Here is a 16,558-nt window from a genome sequence, read left to right on the forward strand (position 1 = left end):
AAGGAAAAACAGTTGAAGCAGAATCTCTGTCATCAAAGTTCTCAATTCCAGGGTCATGAATAAATAACCAGTGAGAATGCAAGCACTTTTCACAAAAAGGATGTTTATGTAGATAGCAATGTATAAAATGCTAGGGCAGCCAGCTCTACTGAACAGATATGGATCAAATACCAAAACAAAGCAGTCCCCAACGAATTCTGCCAAATCCAAGTAGATTTAGCTCCTGAAAGGGAGGCGAATCATGCTCCTAGCCTTCTTACCACGGATTAGAGTTTTCTGCAAAGGTGTTAGCAGACTCAATAGCCAGAGCCTTGCAAATACATTTCGGAGGTGTGAGGTAGTAATCCTTGGATCTTGTTTCAGCACCTACAGCTGGACCGACCACTCCCAACGGGAACCTGGTGGACGAGTGTGATGATGACCAGGCCAACTGCCACAGCGGAACAGGTGATGACTTCCAGCTCACAGGTGCAGAAACCATCTTCATCCCATTGCTGTGCCATTTCAGTTATGTCGTAGTGGAGACCTGCTAGTGCATGTCTGTTCATGTTTGTGTAGCTCCTCACGGTGGCGGCCATCATCAACTGGGGTCACTGCTTCCTTTCCTCATGCCGTCTGCCGCCGCCGTTCGACACAATTATTTTAGCCATTTTCAGAGCCAGAGGCTAGGATTTTCTTAATTCCATAAGAATTTCTCTATGGCTCCATGTGCTAAACTCATCCTCACCTTCAAACCCCCACCCCCACAACACGTGCACCACCGCTACACAACCACACACTTTAGAATGTTTATTTGCATTTTTGAACAAGGGGAAAATGCTTTGAGTGGAACCTTTACCCAACTAATTGATGAAATTAGGCTTATATTTGAAATGCAGCTTTTAAGTTAGGGTTTTGTAAATCATTTTACATTGAAATTTACAAAGGCAGAATTACTTCTTATTTCACATCAGCAACCACTAGCAAATGTATCAGGGACGGTGTGTGCCAAATACCTCACTAATTAATTTAGAGTATTACTCCATAACATTCTAAAACCCTAAGAGCTACAAAGTGACCTTCTCTTCTACTTGGAATGGCAGAGGAAATATTAGACAAGTGGGGAAATGGGATTGTACCACTTGGAAATTGGCCAAGGCAGTAGGATTTTCACCCTATTGTTGCCAAAGGCACTGTGGGACCTTTATCGCCACTTGGGTCAAATGCAGTTTCATATAGCATCTGACTCTCATTTTAGATTAAACATGAGCCCTTGGATACAGGTCTGTATTTTTAGCCAGAGGGGACTCAGAGAGCCCACATAATTAATTTCCATGGGCGAAACTGAAGGCGTTACCATGTAACTTCATAATAGTGCCATGTTATTGGCTAATGCATTAATGTAAAAATCTGGAAGGAAATGTCCCACAGTACATTTCCAATTACTTCAAAAGCTCTCCTCTGAAGGAGCAAGAGAGCTCGGCACTCAGATAGAATAAGAGGTGAAATGTAGCTCAGAGACATAGTACCATGAACTTGGTTTACATTTAAATCCCAGCTCCTAAGGCTGTCTCCCTCCAAATTTCCAGGCTAATCACTTACAGTCATAGGGCCAATAAATGTTGGGCTTTTGAAAACAAATCTTGTGTGTAAGCAGCCAAAAGCCACAAAAATTAATTAATGTAGAGGCATTTTCTTTGTGAGATGTCAAGTTCAAGCTGAAAACCCTACACCTGATGTTAAGAACAGAGTACCATTCTATGAACCAGGTCCTGTGGAACCTTCCCAGGATTGCTTGTAAACACCCTGACACAGACCTCAGGCTCTTTGTGGACCCTGTCACACATCTGTAGTGAAATTCCTCATAAAAAGGAACGACTGTAGTCATCACAGTATACCCTTTCAATTGCCCTCTTGTGGAGAAGGTTCTTTTCTTTATAAACCCTAAAGTGGTCAGTTAATATTGATTAGAAACAAAGCCTCAGATTTACTTCTCATATCAGAACAACCAACCTTCTCATTTTTGGATCAGTTCATGACTGAATCAATTGAAGCTGAACCCTTTGAATGAAATAGGGCAAGTATGTTAGCCTGGAGCAAATTATGTATGCCAAACGAGTAACAAACCACAGAAAATGGGTCATTTATAGTAGAAACACTGACAGTCTTTTAAATGTACAAGGTTATAGTTTATCTACAGCATTTAACATCATTTATTGGTGAGATAGAAAAAAGTTCTAGTTTTTTTTTTCTTTTTTACATATTACAATGGCAAAAAAAAGTTATTTTCTTGAGCCAGCCCGTTTGTCTCAACATTTCTATGAATCAGACATATATTAAGAACTTCCTGGGGCGCCTGGGTGGCGCAGTCGGTTAAGCGTCCGACTTCAGCCAGGTCACGATCTCGCGGTCCGTGAGTTCGAGCCCCGCATCAGGCCCTGGGCTGATGGCTCAGAGCCTGGAGCCTGTTTCCGATTCTGTGTCTCCCTCTCTCTCTGCCCCTCCCCCGTTCATGCTCTGTCTCTCTCTGTCCCCCCAAAAAATAAATAAACGTTGAAAAAAAAAAAAAAGAACTTCCAGAGGTATTGATAATGCCTGCTCTACGCCCCCATCAAGAAGAGGTGATTTCAGAAGGCATCTCATGTTTCAAATTCATTTATTGCATTGCGGCCAGTTTTGGGTTTTCTTCTTGTTGCTGTTTTTACTTGTTTTGCTTTATGAAGTTACTTGTTCTCCTTTTCTGAGAAAGGGTGTGCTCCTATGTAAGCTTTTCTGCAAGTAGCAAAATCCTCCCTGACCCAGGTATCACCTTGCATGGAAACAGCTCACATCCTAGGCTCACACACACTCCTTGCTCCTTCAGTCACAGGCTTTGCTGACAGAGCCTCAAACTTGGCACGTTGAGTGTAATGGAGCCAAAGTGAAAGCATCCTCACCTTATCCTGATAGGAGGGGGTGTGGAAATTAGGATGAATGCTCTCTTTCATGGTGTTTGGTTCCTTAATGCAGATGGTGTCCCTTTAATTTCTCCTCCTGGGTTGGCTGCTTTGAATATAGTGGCAAATAAGTATTTTAGCAAAATGCTCATTACTTACAAACAACACTGAATTCCAGGTGAACTCTACAAAAATGCATGGAAATGAGGAGAGATTTTGCTCTCCCACACTACTTGCCAAGGTGAAAATTCACCCCTGAAGTTACTCATTTGCAAATGCTGTTGAAGTCGTTAGATAATACAATTAGCTTCAAAGGCACCGGGAGGCCAAATTTCTCATTGGGTCTGTGCATACCCAACATCAGAGTTTGGCTCCCAACGTATAACAAAACTGATAATGCATATCAGTTTTAAAAAGTGAATTTTCACCTTGAGTCTTTCTCCCTTGAGACCACTGGGAACAGAATGCTAATGTATTCTGGCCTCCCTCCAATTCTGCCATTATAGATTCACCTCCTTAACCCATAATATATATAATTCTTTCTTCCTGGTGCTTGCCTCATTGAGGCCACGCACACGTGTGACCGCTCATCCAGCTATTTGCTGGGAAAGCAAGGGTAACATGACTTGGTGCTGTAGTCGATTAGCTCCAAAATCTTCAAACCATCCCAAGAGCATGATTTTACGGCTCTCTGATTCATGATCTGGATGATATCTGCTCTGTGGAAGCTGCAGGGTGAAACTAGGACCTGGCCAGAATAGAGATGATCACACATCTTTATTGAATGATCCTACTGGAAGCTGTACAATGGCACCTTATAACCACCTCCCAAACTTTCCCTGATACTCATGAGCCCACCCCATGTCCTTCCCCTGAGTCTGCCCTGGGCTTTCCCTCTTGGGGTAACAAATAGATTATCTCTGATCATAATCTGCAAAACAGATACACATAAGGAGAAATGGCTCCAACACCTTATGTAATAAACAGCAAACCGGTGTTTCCCCTGCACTTAGTCAGTTATAAGCCTCACCTGAGAAGATTTTGCAAATTCAGATTTCAAGGCCTGAACTTTGGACATTCTGGTTCAAGGAGTTCCAAGGAGGACAGGCAGATTGGCAGCTGCAGTTTCAACCAGCATTCACGTGATTCTTGTGTTTGGCAAGTTCAAGAACACGACTTTAAAACAGAAGTGTAGGGGCACCTGGTGGCTCAGTTGGTTAAGCTCAGGTCCTGATCTTGCAGTCCATGGGTTTGAGCCCCGCATCTAGCTCTGTGCTGACAGCTCAGAGCCTGGAGCCTGCTTCAGATTCTGTATCTCCAGCTCTCTCTGCCCCTCCCTCTCTCTCTCAAAAATAAATAAACATTAAAAAAACTAAACCAGAACCAGAAGTGTAATAATGAGGAGGAGCAGAAAATGGAAGCGCCAGGGTGCAGAAGAAAAGAGGGTGGAGCTAAATCAGCACCTGGTTCCCTCACCAGGAATTCCAAAGTTGCCCCACTGATAGAGAGCTCACAACATTCAGGATATTCTTTGTGCAAACTTCCAGTTCTCTGGGCCTGTGAACTTTTTCTGCAGCTTCTCCAAATCACACACTGGGCAGAATATTTGTCCTTGGGAAAAATAAACAACTACAGCAGCAAAAGAAAGGAGGAACTGCTGTCGCCCTCTTAAACCTACAGTTTTCAAAATAGATTGTGGGGAGCAGCCCTACACCGCCCCTGAAGGCACGCATCTGAAACCTTGGGAAACTATTTGAAGCTTAAGAGGCCCAGGTCAAGTTTAATTCCCAAGTCACTGGGGACTTGTGGAGGCTTTTGCCCTTCACTGTCACAATGGTGTAGCACACTTAGCCTGGGAACCAGGGAATGCCCTTGGAACAAAGTCTCAAACTGTCCATACTGCCTGGATGCTTTATGAGCAAATGTGTTGAGTAAAAAATAGTGGTTTATTTGAACTTGATATCGTGGTGGACAAAATCTAAGTAAAACAAATTACTACAGGCGGAATTAAAGGAAGGATTTTCTGTGGAAAATGTTCGCCTCTAACAGATGTATGCACACATGCAGCACTTCTTTAATGCTTATTATCCCCAATGCTTACTTTTTCTCATTTTCGTCTGTCACTATTTTTGTTTTTCAGGTGGGACCACCGTGCTGACCACAGAAAAACCAACCATAATAGACAGCACAATACAATCAGGTATCCAACAAAACAAAATGGCATAGATTCCACGTGTGCTTCTGGCGGGGGGGGGGGGGGGGGGGAGGGCCGCCCCCCTCATGCCCTGAAATAGTGCCCTGCGCAGCTTCTTGGTTTCGGTTTCCCCCAAAGTCCTAGAAGAGGGACGCCACGCAGCATCTGGTCTCTAAGCATGAGCCATAAATATTGCTTTCCTTTCATCCACATGTATATGCAGCCGGGAGTGAGGTTTCCTTCTCCATCAGTAATTGCCAAATGGTGACAATCCCAGCTCCCGACTGAAGGAACTGAGTAACATACTTTGTTTAACGCAGCACATCTAGGACATGGACTGTGTTTGCAAACTACAGGAGAAGGAAATCTCACAGGCAGCAGCCTGACTATTTATTTTCATCACAATTCTGCAAAACCGAGACAGGCAAAGTTTGTCAGTTTTGCCTGCCACGAAGTTGGCAGTTTGACAACAGCGTTTCCAGTGGGCGTGCCACGAAGTGGGGTGCAGGAAACCAGGGCTCTGATTGTGCGGGGGGAGAGCGGCGCCCTCGGGAGCGCCTCCGCATCCTTTTATTCATAGAAAAGCGTAATGACTTTTCAAACCCTTGGCTTGCTGTTTATCAGCGGCCAGCGGCAGTGAAATGGCAGCCTCCCCCCTTCTCTCTTTTGTATTTTGTTAGTATTCTGTAAAATTCTTCCCCCCAGACACACACGAAGGGAAATAGTCAGTATAAGCAATCAGAGGTTTTAAATACTTTAAAGTTAATCATTAGAGTAAGGTGACCAGGTCAGTTTTCCAGCTTCTCCCATTTCCTTTATTGAAGCTCACTCAGCCTTGGCCTCCACAGTCATTTATTAATGGGGCGTGTGGTGTATATCAATGTTTCCTCAACAGTATGACACTACCCAGCTAGGCAGAAAGTAGAAAGGACTGCTCTAATTAGTATGCTTCCTTAAAGGACACTGTCACCGTTGACCTGATTAAACTGCAAAACAAACTTCTCTTCACTTGAACTTAACCCCAAGTTTCCCTGTGGTGTGCTCAGGTTGACAGAGTTCTTGCTACCCCATGGCTCAGACACCCCCAACTACGGAAAGGTGAAACAGAAGAGTATCTGTTCACCTAAATTCAGAACAAACTATAGTCCAAAGTACATCTTTACCAGTTGTAAAGTATGGCCTCCAGGGGTTGTGCAACCACGCTGGATGGCTGCAGTTGGTCATGAGTGAAGCCCGGCCTCTCGCTTGTTTCCTGACTTTTCTGGGGGCCCTTGGCCCTCTTGGGTGGTTTTCTGTGGAGTAACTGCCGGCTGGCTTTCTGTGACCTTCTGTCATAGGGAAGAGGGCTGAGGTGAAAACATGAAGTTCTAATGATGTAACAAACATATTAACTGCTCTGTTAGTTTTTTCTCTTGCCAGAGAGTTAATTAAAACCCCTCTAAGGGGCGTCCGGGTGGCTCAGTCGGTTAAGCGTCTGACTTTGGCTAGGTCATGATCTCAGAGTTTGTGGGTTTGAGCCCTGCGGCAGTCTCTGTGCTGACAGTTCAGAGCCTGGAGCCTGCTTTGGATTCGTGTCTCCTTCTCTCTCTGCCCCTCCTCTGCTTGCATGCTCTCTCTCTGTCTCTCAAAAATAATAAACATTAAATTTTTTTTAATAAATATTTTTAAAAATTAAAAAATAAAGCCACTCTGAAGTTGCCAATGAACTTGTTTCAACTCCTCTCTCCTCTTGCCTATCAAAAGAGCTAGGGATCATTTAAAAACTAAAAGTGAGCAACAGTTCTAGAGAAAATGGAAAGGTGTACACCAGATTCCAAAATGGGATAATTCTCCCTGGAGGTGGAAGGTTAGGCATGACTTTGTGAATGCATTCGGTTTGTGCATGAGTTCAAGGGCCAGCCATCTCAGAGGGTGTACTGTGGTCAGAGCACAGATGTACAGATCGAGAACCAGTAAGACCCATAGCGACCACAATCTAAACCAGTTTATGTCAAACCAGAGCTTACTGATAAAGGCAGTCTGCTCTGGTTTTGAGTTCCACAAATGACCTTGGTTTCCTGTTTTTCCATTGCTTGAGTCCTGAATCTGTCTCCCAGTCTTTGTGGATAATGGACAGTCTGACCTTCTTTCAGGAGTTCCGTTCATTGTCACCTTCTGGCTAAACCAATGCTCAGAACAGTTCAGTAGGCCCAGAGTGTACATAAAGTCAGAGGCCAAGTCTGATTTTGAGGTGTTCACCCAGTGGTGGGACCCACCTATCTGATAATTTGATCTACACTGTTCTGCAGTTTTCAGATTCTTTGGACATCTTTATAAGCAGCAAACTGAACCCCTGAACTTTCATCTAATCTCATTTTGCTGAAACCATTAGATACTCAAGCAGAGTCTTAAAATTTCATTTTTGTGGATTCTTATCAGTATAATAAATTCAGTGGATATATAATATTCATATACTGCCTGGGTTGTAATCAGATGCATAAAAGCCTATTAATGCTTTGCCAGGAAATGATGAGAAACCCTGCATTTTAAATCTAACTCCCCCTGCTGAAACATCTCACCCTCTGAGGATCTTCAAACACTCCTATAGCAGCTCAGAGTATATTCCTAACCTCTGATTACATGGGCCTGAGCACCTCCACTTATTTGGACTGAAAGACCAGTCTGTGAGTAAGCTAGTTAACATCCTCAAAAGAAGTTTTGAAAAGCAGATTCTAAAATTAAATCCTTGTGCATATATGGTGCTAATGATTCAACTGTGGGCAAGATAGTTCAACAATTGCAGCTGGTGTGTGCTCACAGGGGCTGTAAATTTGTTTTAAGTTCAGAATATTGTTTCCTGCTATTTTTAAGAGTCAAGAAGGGATTTAGCCAGATTATTCCCAATGAATTTAATGAGAATCATGCAGCCACAGGGCCTGGATAATATTTTGAAGACGGAAAGGTCAATAGTCCTATATACTTAACTTCATTCATCAATTTGCTTTTTTCTCTTTCTCTTTCCTCTTTTCTGCTTCTGTTCTTCTTTTTTCCTCCCTCGATCTCTTTTTTCTTTCCCTTCCCTATAAATGTTTGTGTATATTTTATGTGTTTAATAGCCTTTCTGGCCAGGCTTGAATTTTCAACATTTTCTCACCCCACACCCCTCGCCACCATATGCATTGATTAAAAAAAAAAAAAAAAAAAAAAGAGTATTTCCTTTAAATTAACAAGATTGCCAGAGATTATATTATTGGGACAAGAAGATGAAAGAGTAGTAAAATACATAACGTTAGAGCAGATTGCCTTGTTAAATTCCTAGGACTGGAAAAAACATGAGAAGATAAACACAGACCACTGAGCAGTACAGCTGCAGAAATGCTTGAGTCCTCCTTTCAAGCAAGGCTGTCCTATGTCCTGGTCATTACCAAAACATCCAAGTTCATATATTTTATTGTTATCACCAGAAAATTAAGAGCCAAAATAATGCATGGTGTGATTTTCTATACTATACAATAATAATTTGATGTATTAACCAGAAATACAACCAGAAATGTGTGTGCTGTAATGGCTTGCTGCCTTCCTACATGTGCATGTCTTCTAAACTACATTTAAGGAGGAAACCCAAAACCACACACATATTAACATTTTCCAATATTAACATTTTCTAACATGAGATTATGCGGCAGTACATTCCAGGTTTGTGGGTGTTGACATCCAAGGTTGCTCAACCATTCAGTCACTGTTCAATGGACTGTAGTTCATCTGCATAATTCAATCTTGCTGCTCAAAAGTGTGGTAAATTTTGGAGAGGGTTTCTCATGCTTTAAGAAGCCCTATTTCATGGTTAGGATAGACTAGACATGAAATATATCACTCCAGTGACACCATAGCTGTGAAATACAGCCCTTTTGCACTAACACAAAGTCCGCACGTTGTATGCATCACGTGGCTCACACTAGAGTTACTTTCCCAAACTGGCCCTAGGCACCCTTCCACCCCTCACCCCTCAGGAGGTCTCCTTGTCCCTGGATGGGAGAATCCATCCAGTTTCCTTTTGACAATGCATATGGTGCATTCCTTCCAAAATTCTACATTAGCATTTGAAAAGGGTTCCTTGGAAACTAAAAATGCAAAGTAAATCATCCTTATCTATTCACTAAATCTTCCCGTTAAAATCCCTCCCGCCATTGTTAAAGTGGGGGAGGGGCAATGGAGCCTAGGCTCCGAGAAGAAAGCAGGCTACGTCGTGTTAAATACGGACAAAGTTAAAGATCAAAGCAAGCTAGGATCTCAGCCTGACCCTAATACAACATATGATACTATACCTCCCTTATTGTACATAGGAATTGTTTGAGAAATGTTCAAGATCCAATTGGCGAGACGCCCTGGGCACCTTTCTCTCCGTTTCAATGCTGCCATCTTGTGGATTACCTAAACTCAAGAAGTGGTGACCTTCCTTCATTAGAGAAAACAGCCGCGCTTTGTGTGTTTAATTTTATGTAATGGGGGGAGGAGTGGGACTGGCAGAAGCAGGAGAATTTTATCTTTAGGATTATTTTTATTATTCGCTTCAGTTTACCAAAAACAAAATCCAAGCCATTATGATTTCATTTTTTCCACACTTAAAAAGAGAAGCTACTTCTAAGAAAAAAAGGAGTTGAGTAAAAAAAGTAAAGCTGTGGGGGTTAAAAAAAAACCACAGTCAAATAGCACCTTGTAGAACACACAAAATAAATAATCCCTCTGAGAATCCATTCATACTTTCTTTTTAGATTCCAAAGGAAACACTCTGAACATGAAAAAAAAAATTTTTTTTTAATGTGCAGCTATTTAAAAATGCTTTGGCTTTACGTGAACTTGCCTGGGTTTTAAGTGGGGTGAACAATTTACATACACATTTTAAAATTCACTAAAAAAGCAGAAACTTACATTTAAAATTGATTGACCTGATGCAAAGCACAGAAGAAAAAATAATCTTAAGAAATGCTTCAGAGATCTGACCTAAAGACCTGAGGCATTAGCCAGAATGGTGAGAATACAGATAGCCTCCAGAATGAGACATCCAGCCCAGTCACATTTCTAGACTTTTAAGGTTCACAGGTCAATCTGTACTTAAGATTCTTTTCATTGGTGGATATCAATTTATATAATAAGAATAGAGTATCTTTCATATTAAATATTGTGGACCAAGGGAGAATGCTACAGATGTAATATATATGCCTTGGAAAGTAACCTTTCTGGAAATTTTATGTAAAACCAATTTGGCAGGCAGTCCATAATCTTTTTAAAGCTGGATAAAAAAAAAAAAAAATCCTAAACGTGATTTTGCAAACATTTTGACATCTCCATGCGTCTTTTGAGTTTCCTGGTAATCCTGGATTTTGTGGCTTTCCTAGAATTTTCAAACATACGTTAAGTTATATAAATTGTGCCTTCTGTGAGCAAATTAAAGGCCTTTCTGACCTAAATGATTAAATTTGTCTTTCTCTGCTTTTCTCTATTTTTCCTTTCCACCCACTGAAGAGTTTCCAACATACGGTTTTAACTGCGAATTTGGCTGGGGCTCTCACAAGACATTCTGTCACTGGGAACATGACAATCACGTGCAGCTCAAGTGGAGCGTGTTGACCAGCAAAACCGGACCGATTCAGGATCACACAGGTAACGGAGAGTTCACTTCAGCCTCATTTCTTTGAATTAGCAAAGGTGTGGCTATGGAGGGTTTCTGTGGCCTGTGGGACCAGCGGTGTTTGAAAAGACTACCATGCATTCGGGGCGCCTGGGTGGCGCAGTCGGTTAAGCGTCCGACTTCAGCCAGGTCAAGATCTCACGGTCTGTGAGTTCGAGCCCCGCGTCGGGCTCTGGGCTGATGGCTTAGAGCCTGGAGCCTATTTCAGATTCTGTGTCTCCCTCTCTCTCTGCCCCTCCCCCATTCATGCTCTGTCTCTCTCTGTCCCAAAAATAAATTAAAAAAAAAAAAAAAAGACTACCATGCATTCACTCATGTCTTCCTTTCCTGGAATTACCAAGCTCTCCTTTCCTAGAAGGGATGCTTGTCCGCCAAGTAGTAGAGAAAGCTGATTAAATTTGGCAACTGACTGCCTCTCTGGTAAATAGCAAACTGGGTAAAGATGTGTGAATAATTACCTGTTTCATACTTTTCCTGAGCTGTTTATGGCAATTTCAAGTATACTCAAATAGAAAAGGCTTAGTGAAATGAACCCTATATGTCTATAACCCAACTTCAACAGGCACTAAATCACAGGACTCTTATTTTATCCCTATCACCCCTGACTCTGGATTATTTTGAAGCAAGTCCAGACATATGTCATCTCATTTATTTTGCAGCTAAAGAAACAATAAGTGAGACTATTGCTTGCTCTCTCTTGACCCTTGACGTGGAAGTGGAAGAAGGTGGGGTGGGATTCTTATTCTTTAGAGGAAGGTTGTAAATCTAGCCCATTTTTTCTGAGCAGGTGGAAACCTCACCCCACACCACCTCCTGTCTTGCTTTCCTGCTAAGATTAATGAGGGGCAGAGGGATGGGCTGGGGGTTACAGGGGGCTGACAGCCACTCCAAGAACTTTTTATCCACCGCCATCCTATTTTCCTCTTAGTCATCTTGTCACCCAGTGTAAAGATCCAGCGGCGTCCTACAAAGACCACATATACACACACTCCCATACACAACAGATACAACCCAGTGACTTCTACCCTACTCAGAGAGACTTACAGGACTGTTCACTGAAGAGGTGCTTCTCAAATGATACCTTTGAGGGCATTTTCTGAGGCTGAGAAATCTCATTAAGCAAAATTGCCCCATGCTAGGGCTTTGGGCCAGTGGGTCAGTGGGCCAATGGATGGGCAGAGGGCACTTCATGCCTCTCCCATTTTATTGTTCACTTTTCTTTCCCCAGTGAATATAACCATTAAGTAGGTTGAATTGGCCGCCTTCCACCACAGCTACCTCTTTTCCTAATGAGAATGACAAGGAAATTGGATAAAATTGGACTCCTTCAATTCTGAGACACTTTCAATTGAATCTTAAGACAAGCAGTTTTAGAAAACTTAAAATACTTTGACTGTAAATGGCACTGTACATATAAATGGCATCAAATTAACCAAATGCAATTAGCTGAAATGAAGGCAGTAATGGTGGAAAAATTGATGCAAAGTGAAGCAAAATGGCTCAGTAGGATCTGACATTCAAAGGAGGTTAAAAGCTATGTTAGCCAGAGACAAAAGCTAAAAGGCTTGCAGAAGTAAAGTGCTAATTGAGAAAATGAAGACAGAGTTCCTGACCCAGAACTGTGATAAAACCCCTGAAAGGGAAAAATATCACTGCTTTATGTGTTGGAGTATCAGAAAAGGAGGGCTTGTCTTAGATTAACAGCTGAGAAGTGTGATTCCTTAAGAAGGATTTGTCTCTTTTGTTCTCCCAGACACCCAGATTTACCAGGTCTGCCCTGAAGAGAAAAAGCCTCCTGTAGCACTAGGAAGGCAATCATTTGCTGAGAGAGAGGGGCGAGCCTGATATCTGAAAGGCAGGAACTTGTTAACATAAAAATCCTAGATGAAAAGAGCCTACACCCAGCACACATGCACACGGACCGACATTACACAGTATTCCGCACTTTGCAAATCAGACCTGGAGATTTCTTTAAATTAGCAATATCTAGGTAAAATATCCTGCTGTTCAATTTTGAATTTTTTCAAAGAAACCCACGTGGTTTTCTGCAGTTGACTTCTAAGAGGGAAGCTATGTACCTCCTTAAGGAGGATTCCTGAAGCCCATCATCTTCCCTGGTTCGTTGAACAAGGGTTGTTTGAGGAGCTCTATTACTTTAGATTAGATGCTGAACTGGACACTGGAGATTGGGGAATAAAGGAGGGTAGCCCTGCCCTGAGGAGCTCACAGTCTGGTTGCAGGTGAGAAGTGATTACTGTGCAGGCGTGAGGGTGCCCCAAGGTGGGGATGAGCAGCGACAAGAAAGGTAACACGGGGGATCAGAGAAAGCAGTTCTGTCCCGGAGACTGTCTGAGCTAGGATGGCGTGTGCAGACGTGGAGGAGGGATGACAGGTGGTGTGGTTGGGCAGGTTCCTCTGTGAAGCAGTTAGATATGTGGCAGGGGGGGTGTGTGGCCTCGGGTGTCGGGTGAAGAAGTAAAGAGGCTAACAGTAATGAGGAGCCACTGACAAGCTTTGAGCAGAGGAGTGACAGGAGCATGTTTTTAAAAAAAATTTTTTTTAACTTTTATTCAGTATTGAGAGACAGAGCGTGAGTGGGGGAGGGGCAGAGAGAGCAGGAGAAATAATCCCAAGCAGGATCCAGGCTCTGAGCTGTCAGCACAGAGCCCAACGTGGGGCTTGAACTCAAATGGTGAGATCATGACCTGAGCTGAAGTCGGCTGCTCAACCGACTGAGCCACCCAGGTGCCCCGAGCATGTTTTTAGAAGACCACAGTGCATCGGGGCAGAGGTCATGACAGATTTCTCAGGCAGCCATCTTTCCTCTATCCAAGTCCAGTTTTCTCCTTCTTTCTTCCACCTCTTCACTGACTAGCCAAAATAAACCTCTTGGACTCCATTAGTGTGCTTCCTCTCTGCAGCATCTCTAACTTCAGTATTTTTCCCTAAGATGGGCATGTTGGGCACAGAGGCATGATGGGTGTGTTTTCTACCTGTCCCTGCTCGTAGACTGATACCCTACTCACCTCAGGGAAGTGGCAGTGTCACACAGATAGGGTAAAGTAGTGGGAGAAAACAAACACCAAGAGTGACTGAGTCCCCTTGGTCATGGGAGCGCACCACAAAAACAGTATCAAACATGCTGCTGGAACTTCCACCCTCTTCGTATTTCACCCATTGGTTTCATTAAGAGTGTTTTGGTGCATCTCATCCAGCCAGGTGATGGAAGCAAGTTGCCCACTGATGCATCCACTTCCACCTGGACACCGTTGATGCAGGCGAGCAGATACAAGGACGTGCCCACATGTGCACAGTGAAAAAGTATCTCACAAACACACAAACCCCTTGGGCAGCAAACAAAACATCCTGCTGCCCACTGAGGCCCAAGCGTCAGATTCACACTTACATCAGGTGAAGCGTTAGAGTAGGTATTTCTATTTGCAGAGCAAACAATGAAACATGAGTTGTGTGCATAGACCAGGTGGTGGCAGGAGGAAATGTTCCCACTGGGGGTAATTAAAAGCAAAGCCAAGAGTAAGTCCTTGCAGCCTGGCAAGTGTCTACGCTGCCAAAATGGCAAGTTCTAATAAGCCTCAAATATGCAACCTTGCCTCTCCTTGAACCAGAAGCCCACATCAAACAAGAGTGGGACTTGAGCTGAGATTCAAGCTTTCAGGTGTATTTAAGGAATTTATAAGCCATTAAAATAAATGAGGGAAAAATCATCTGAATTTGTGGGAAAAAGAAGATGACTAGATTTTTTGGAAAAACTGCAACTTTATTATTATCAAGAAGCTATAATGACCTAAGTATCCTCACCCAGCTCAAATGATAAATAAGAAAACATCAAAATATGTTCCATTTAATGTCGGTCTTCACATCAGTGCTGCTGAAACTATTTTAAAGTTGCATGAAAATAGGTCTGCCCTCTGCTTTCAGTGTGCTTGCAACGATGCAAAGGCCAACTGGAGTCACAGCCCAGATCCATGTGACAGTGCATTCCAAATATGTAGTATCCAAATTAATGCTGCTTCACAGCTTTCTCCCAATTAAGCATCCACTCACAGAGGCTTGGAGTGCAGACCCAGTTGCCAAAGAGGTTCCCCAACAACAGCACACCGCTCCCTTTCCACTGCATATTTGGGTTCTCGGTGCTTAGCCTAGGAGAGAAAGTTTGAGTCACGGAACTGGAAAGAAGAGGTAAAGGATTCATACATTCAGCCACCCTCCCTAACCTGGGTTTTTGTCACAGCAGGAGATGGCAACTTCATCTATTCCCAAGCCGACGAAAACCAGAAGGGCAAAGTGGCTCGTCTGGTGAGCCCCGTGGTTTATTCCCAGAACTCCGCCCACTGCATGACCTTCTGGTATCACATGTCCGGTTCACACGTGGGCACGCTGAGGGTCAAACTGCACTATCAGAAGCCAGAAGAGTATGACCAGTTAGTCTGGATGGCCATCGGACACCAGGGAGACCACTGGAAGGAAGGGCGTGTCCTGCTCCACAAGTCTCTGAAGCTTTATCAGGTATGCCCCCTTCCCTTCCCCGGGTGGGAGGGCAACTCTTTCAGAGACACTGAGATAATGTTGAAAATCATGGAGAAGAGATGTGGGAATTATTCCAAAGATGATTTCGGGCATTTCCCGAACCTGGGATTTCGCTGCAATCTCAGTAGCGTATTTCGCAGTCTCCAACATTATAGGAATAGAACCAATTTGCTGAGAAAGAGGAGAATGCTAGTTTATAATCTATTTCTGGCTGCCACAATGAGCATTCCTTTTATTTGGTGCTTTCCCCAGTTTAACGTTTTGACTTATAAAAAGAGAGTGTTAGAAGTTTGATGCCATCACCAGGCAGTTAACATAGATTGATGATCGAAGCGCACGCTTACGTGAAATCTCATGAATTTAATTTATGTGCCATAGATTGAACTGAACAAGCATTTGTAAACACTGCTATTCAGGACCGAACATTTCAATACTGCGAAAATGATTTCATTTTGTTAGGTGATTTTTGAAGGTGAAATCGGAAAAGGAAACCTTGGCGGGATTGCAGTGGATGACATTAGTATTAATAACCACATTTCACAAGAGGACTGTGCAAGTAAGTATGAAGTGCTGTCGAAACCAGACGCACTTTCCCAGGGCACAGTTATTTTCACATGATGGTGTTTGTCTTGTTCATTTAGACCTAGAATTGCAATGCAGGCTATAGGCACATCCTGTGAAGTGCAAATTTTGATGCAACAGGGCATAAAATCGGGTCAGTTTATCTTTAGCTACGTCCTTTCCTAACCCAGTTCATTTAGTGTCTGATTGTACCTGCAAAACCACATAAATAATGTGGAATCCAAAAACCATAGCTCAGAAGAAAGACTCACAGTTTACAGGCTATATATACCATGCCAAAACATTTTGATGAAAAGTGGAAAACTCAGACATCTGGATAATTCCAAATATCTGAGTCTATAAACAAAACAGCAGGCCGTTGAAAATTTTGAGCACAGTGAACTTAATTAAGGTTACATTTTTAATGAATCATAAAAGCTATAATTCTTTGCTTTATTACAAGTAAGTAGATGTTTCTGACTCTGAAAATAGTGGCAATGACTCAAGAGAATAAATGAAATTTTGAGACTTTGCCTAGTATTAGAGTTTATGGTTTTTATTGGTCTGGATGTATAGATGAAAGTTGACATAGAAAACCAATTCATATTCCCTGGTTCTTGATATGTAATTATAAATAGAATCACTAATGGCAATGTAATAGCACAGTAATTA

At 42.7% G+C, this 16,558-nt stretch overlaps 1 protein-coding gene across 4 annotated transcripts in view; it reads left to right on the forward strand.

The window, feature by feature from the left end:
- Window positions 1-16,558, forward strand: part of NRP1 (neuropilin 1) — a 139,208-nt gene that overhangs the window by 115,915 nt on the left and 6,735 nt on the right. Inside the window, exons 11-15 of one of the 4 annotated variants that reach the window (XM_040451020.1) lie at window positions 364-468; window positions 5,056-5,115; window positions 10,612-10,749; window positions 15,030-15,304; window positions 15,785-15,881. In XM_040451020.1, the coding sequence (XP_040306954.1) occupies window positions 364-468; window positions 5,056-5,115; window positions 10,612-10,749; window positions 15,030-15,304; window positions 15,785-15,881 (675 nt within the window). The remainder of the gene's footprint in view (window positions 1-363; window positions 469-5,055; window positions 5,116-10,611; window positions 10,750-15,029; window positions 15,305-15,784; window positions 15,882-16,558) is intronic. The other 3 variants (XM_040451022.1, XM_040451023.1, XM_040451021.1) reach the window with 3 other exon arrangements.

The sequence above is a fragment of the Herpailurus yagouaroundi genome, unplaced genomic scaffold, assembly GCF_014898765.1.
Source record: "Herpailurus yagouaroundi ecotype Mexico unplaced genomic scaffold, PumYag 203, whole genome shotgun sequence".
In the NCBI taxonomy this organism is placed as follows: Eukaryota; Metazoa; Chordata; class Mammalia; order Carnivora; family Felidae; genus Herpailurus; species Herpailurus yagouaroundi.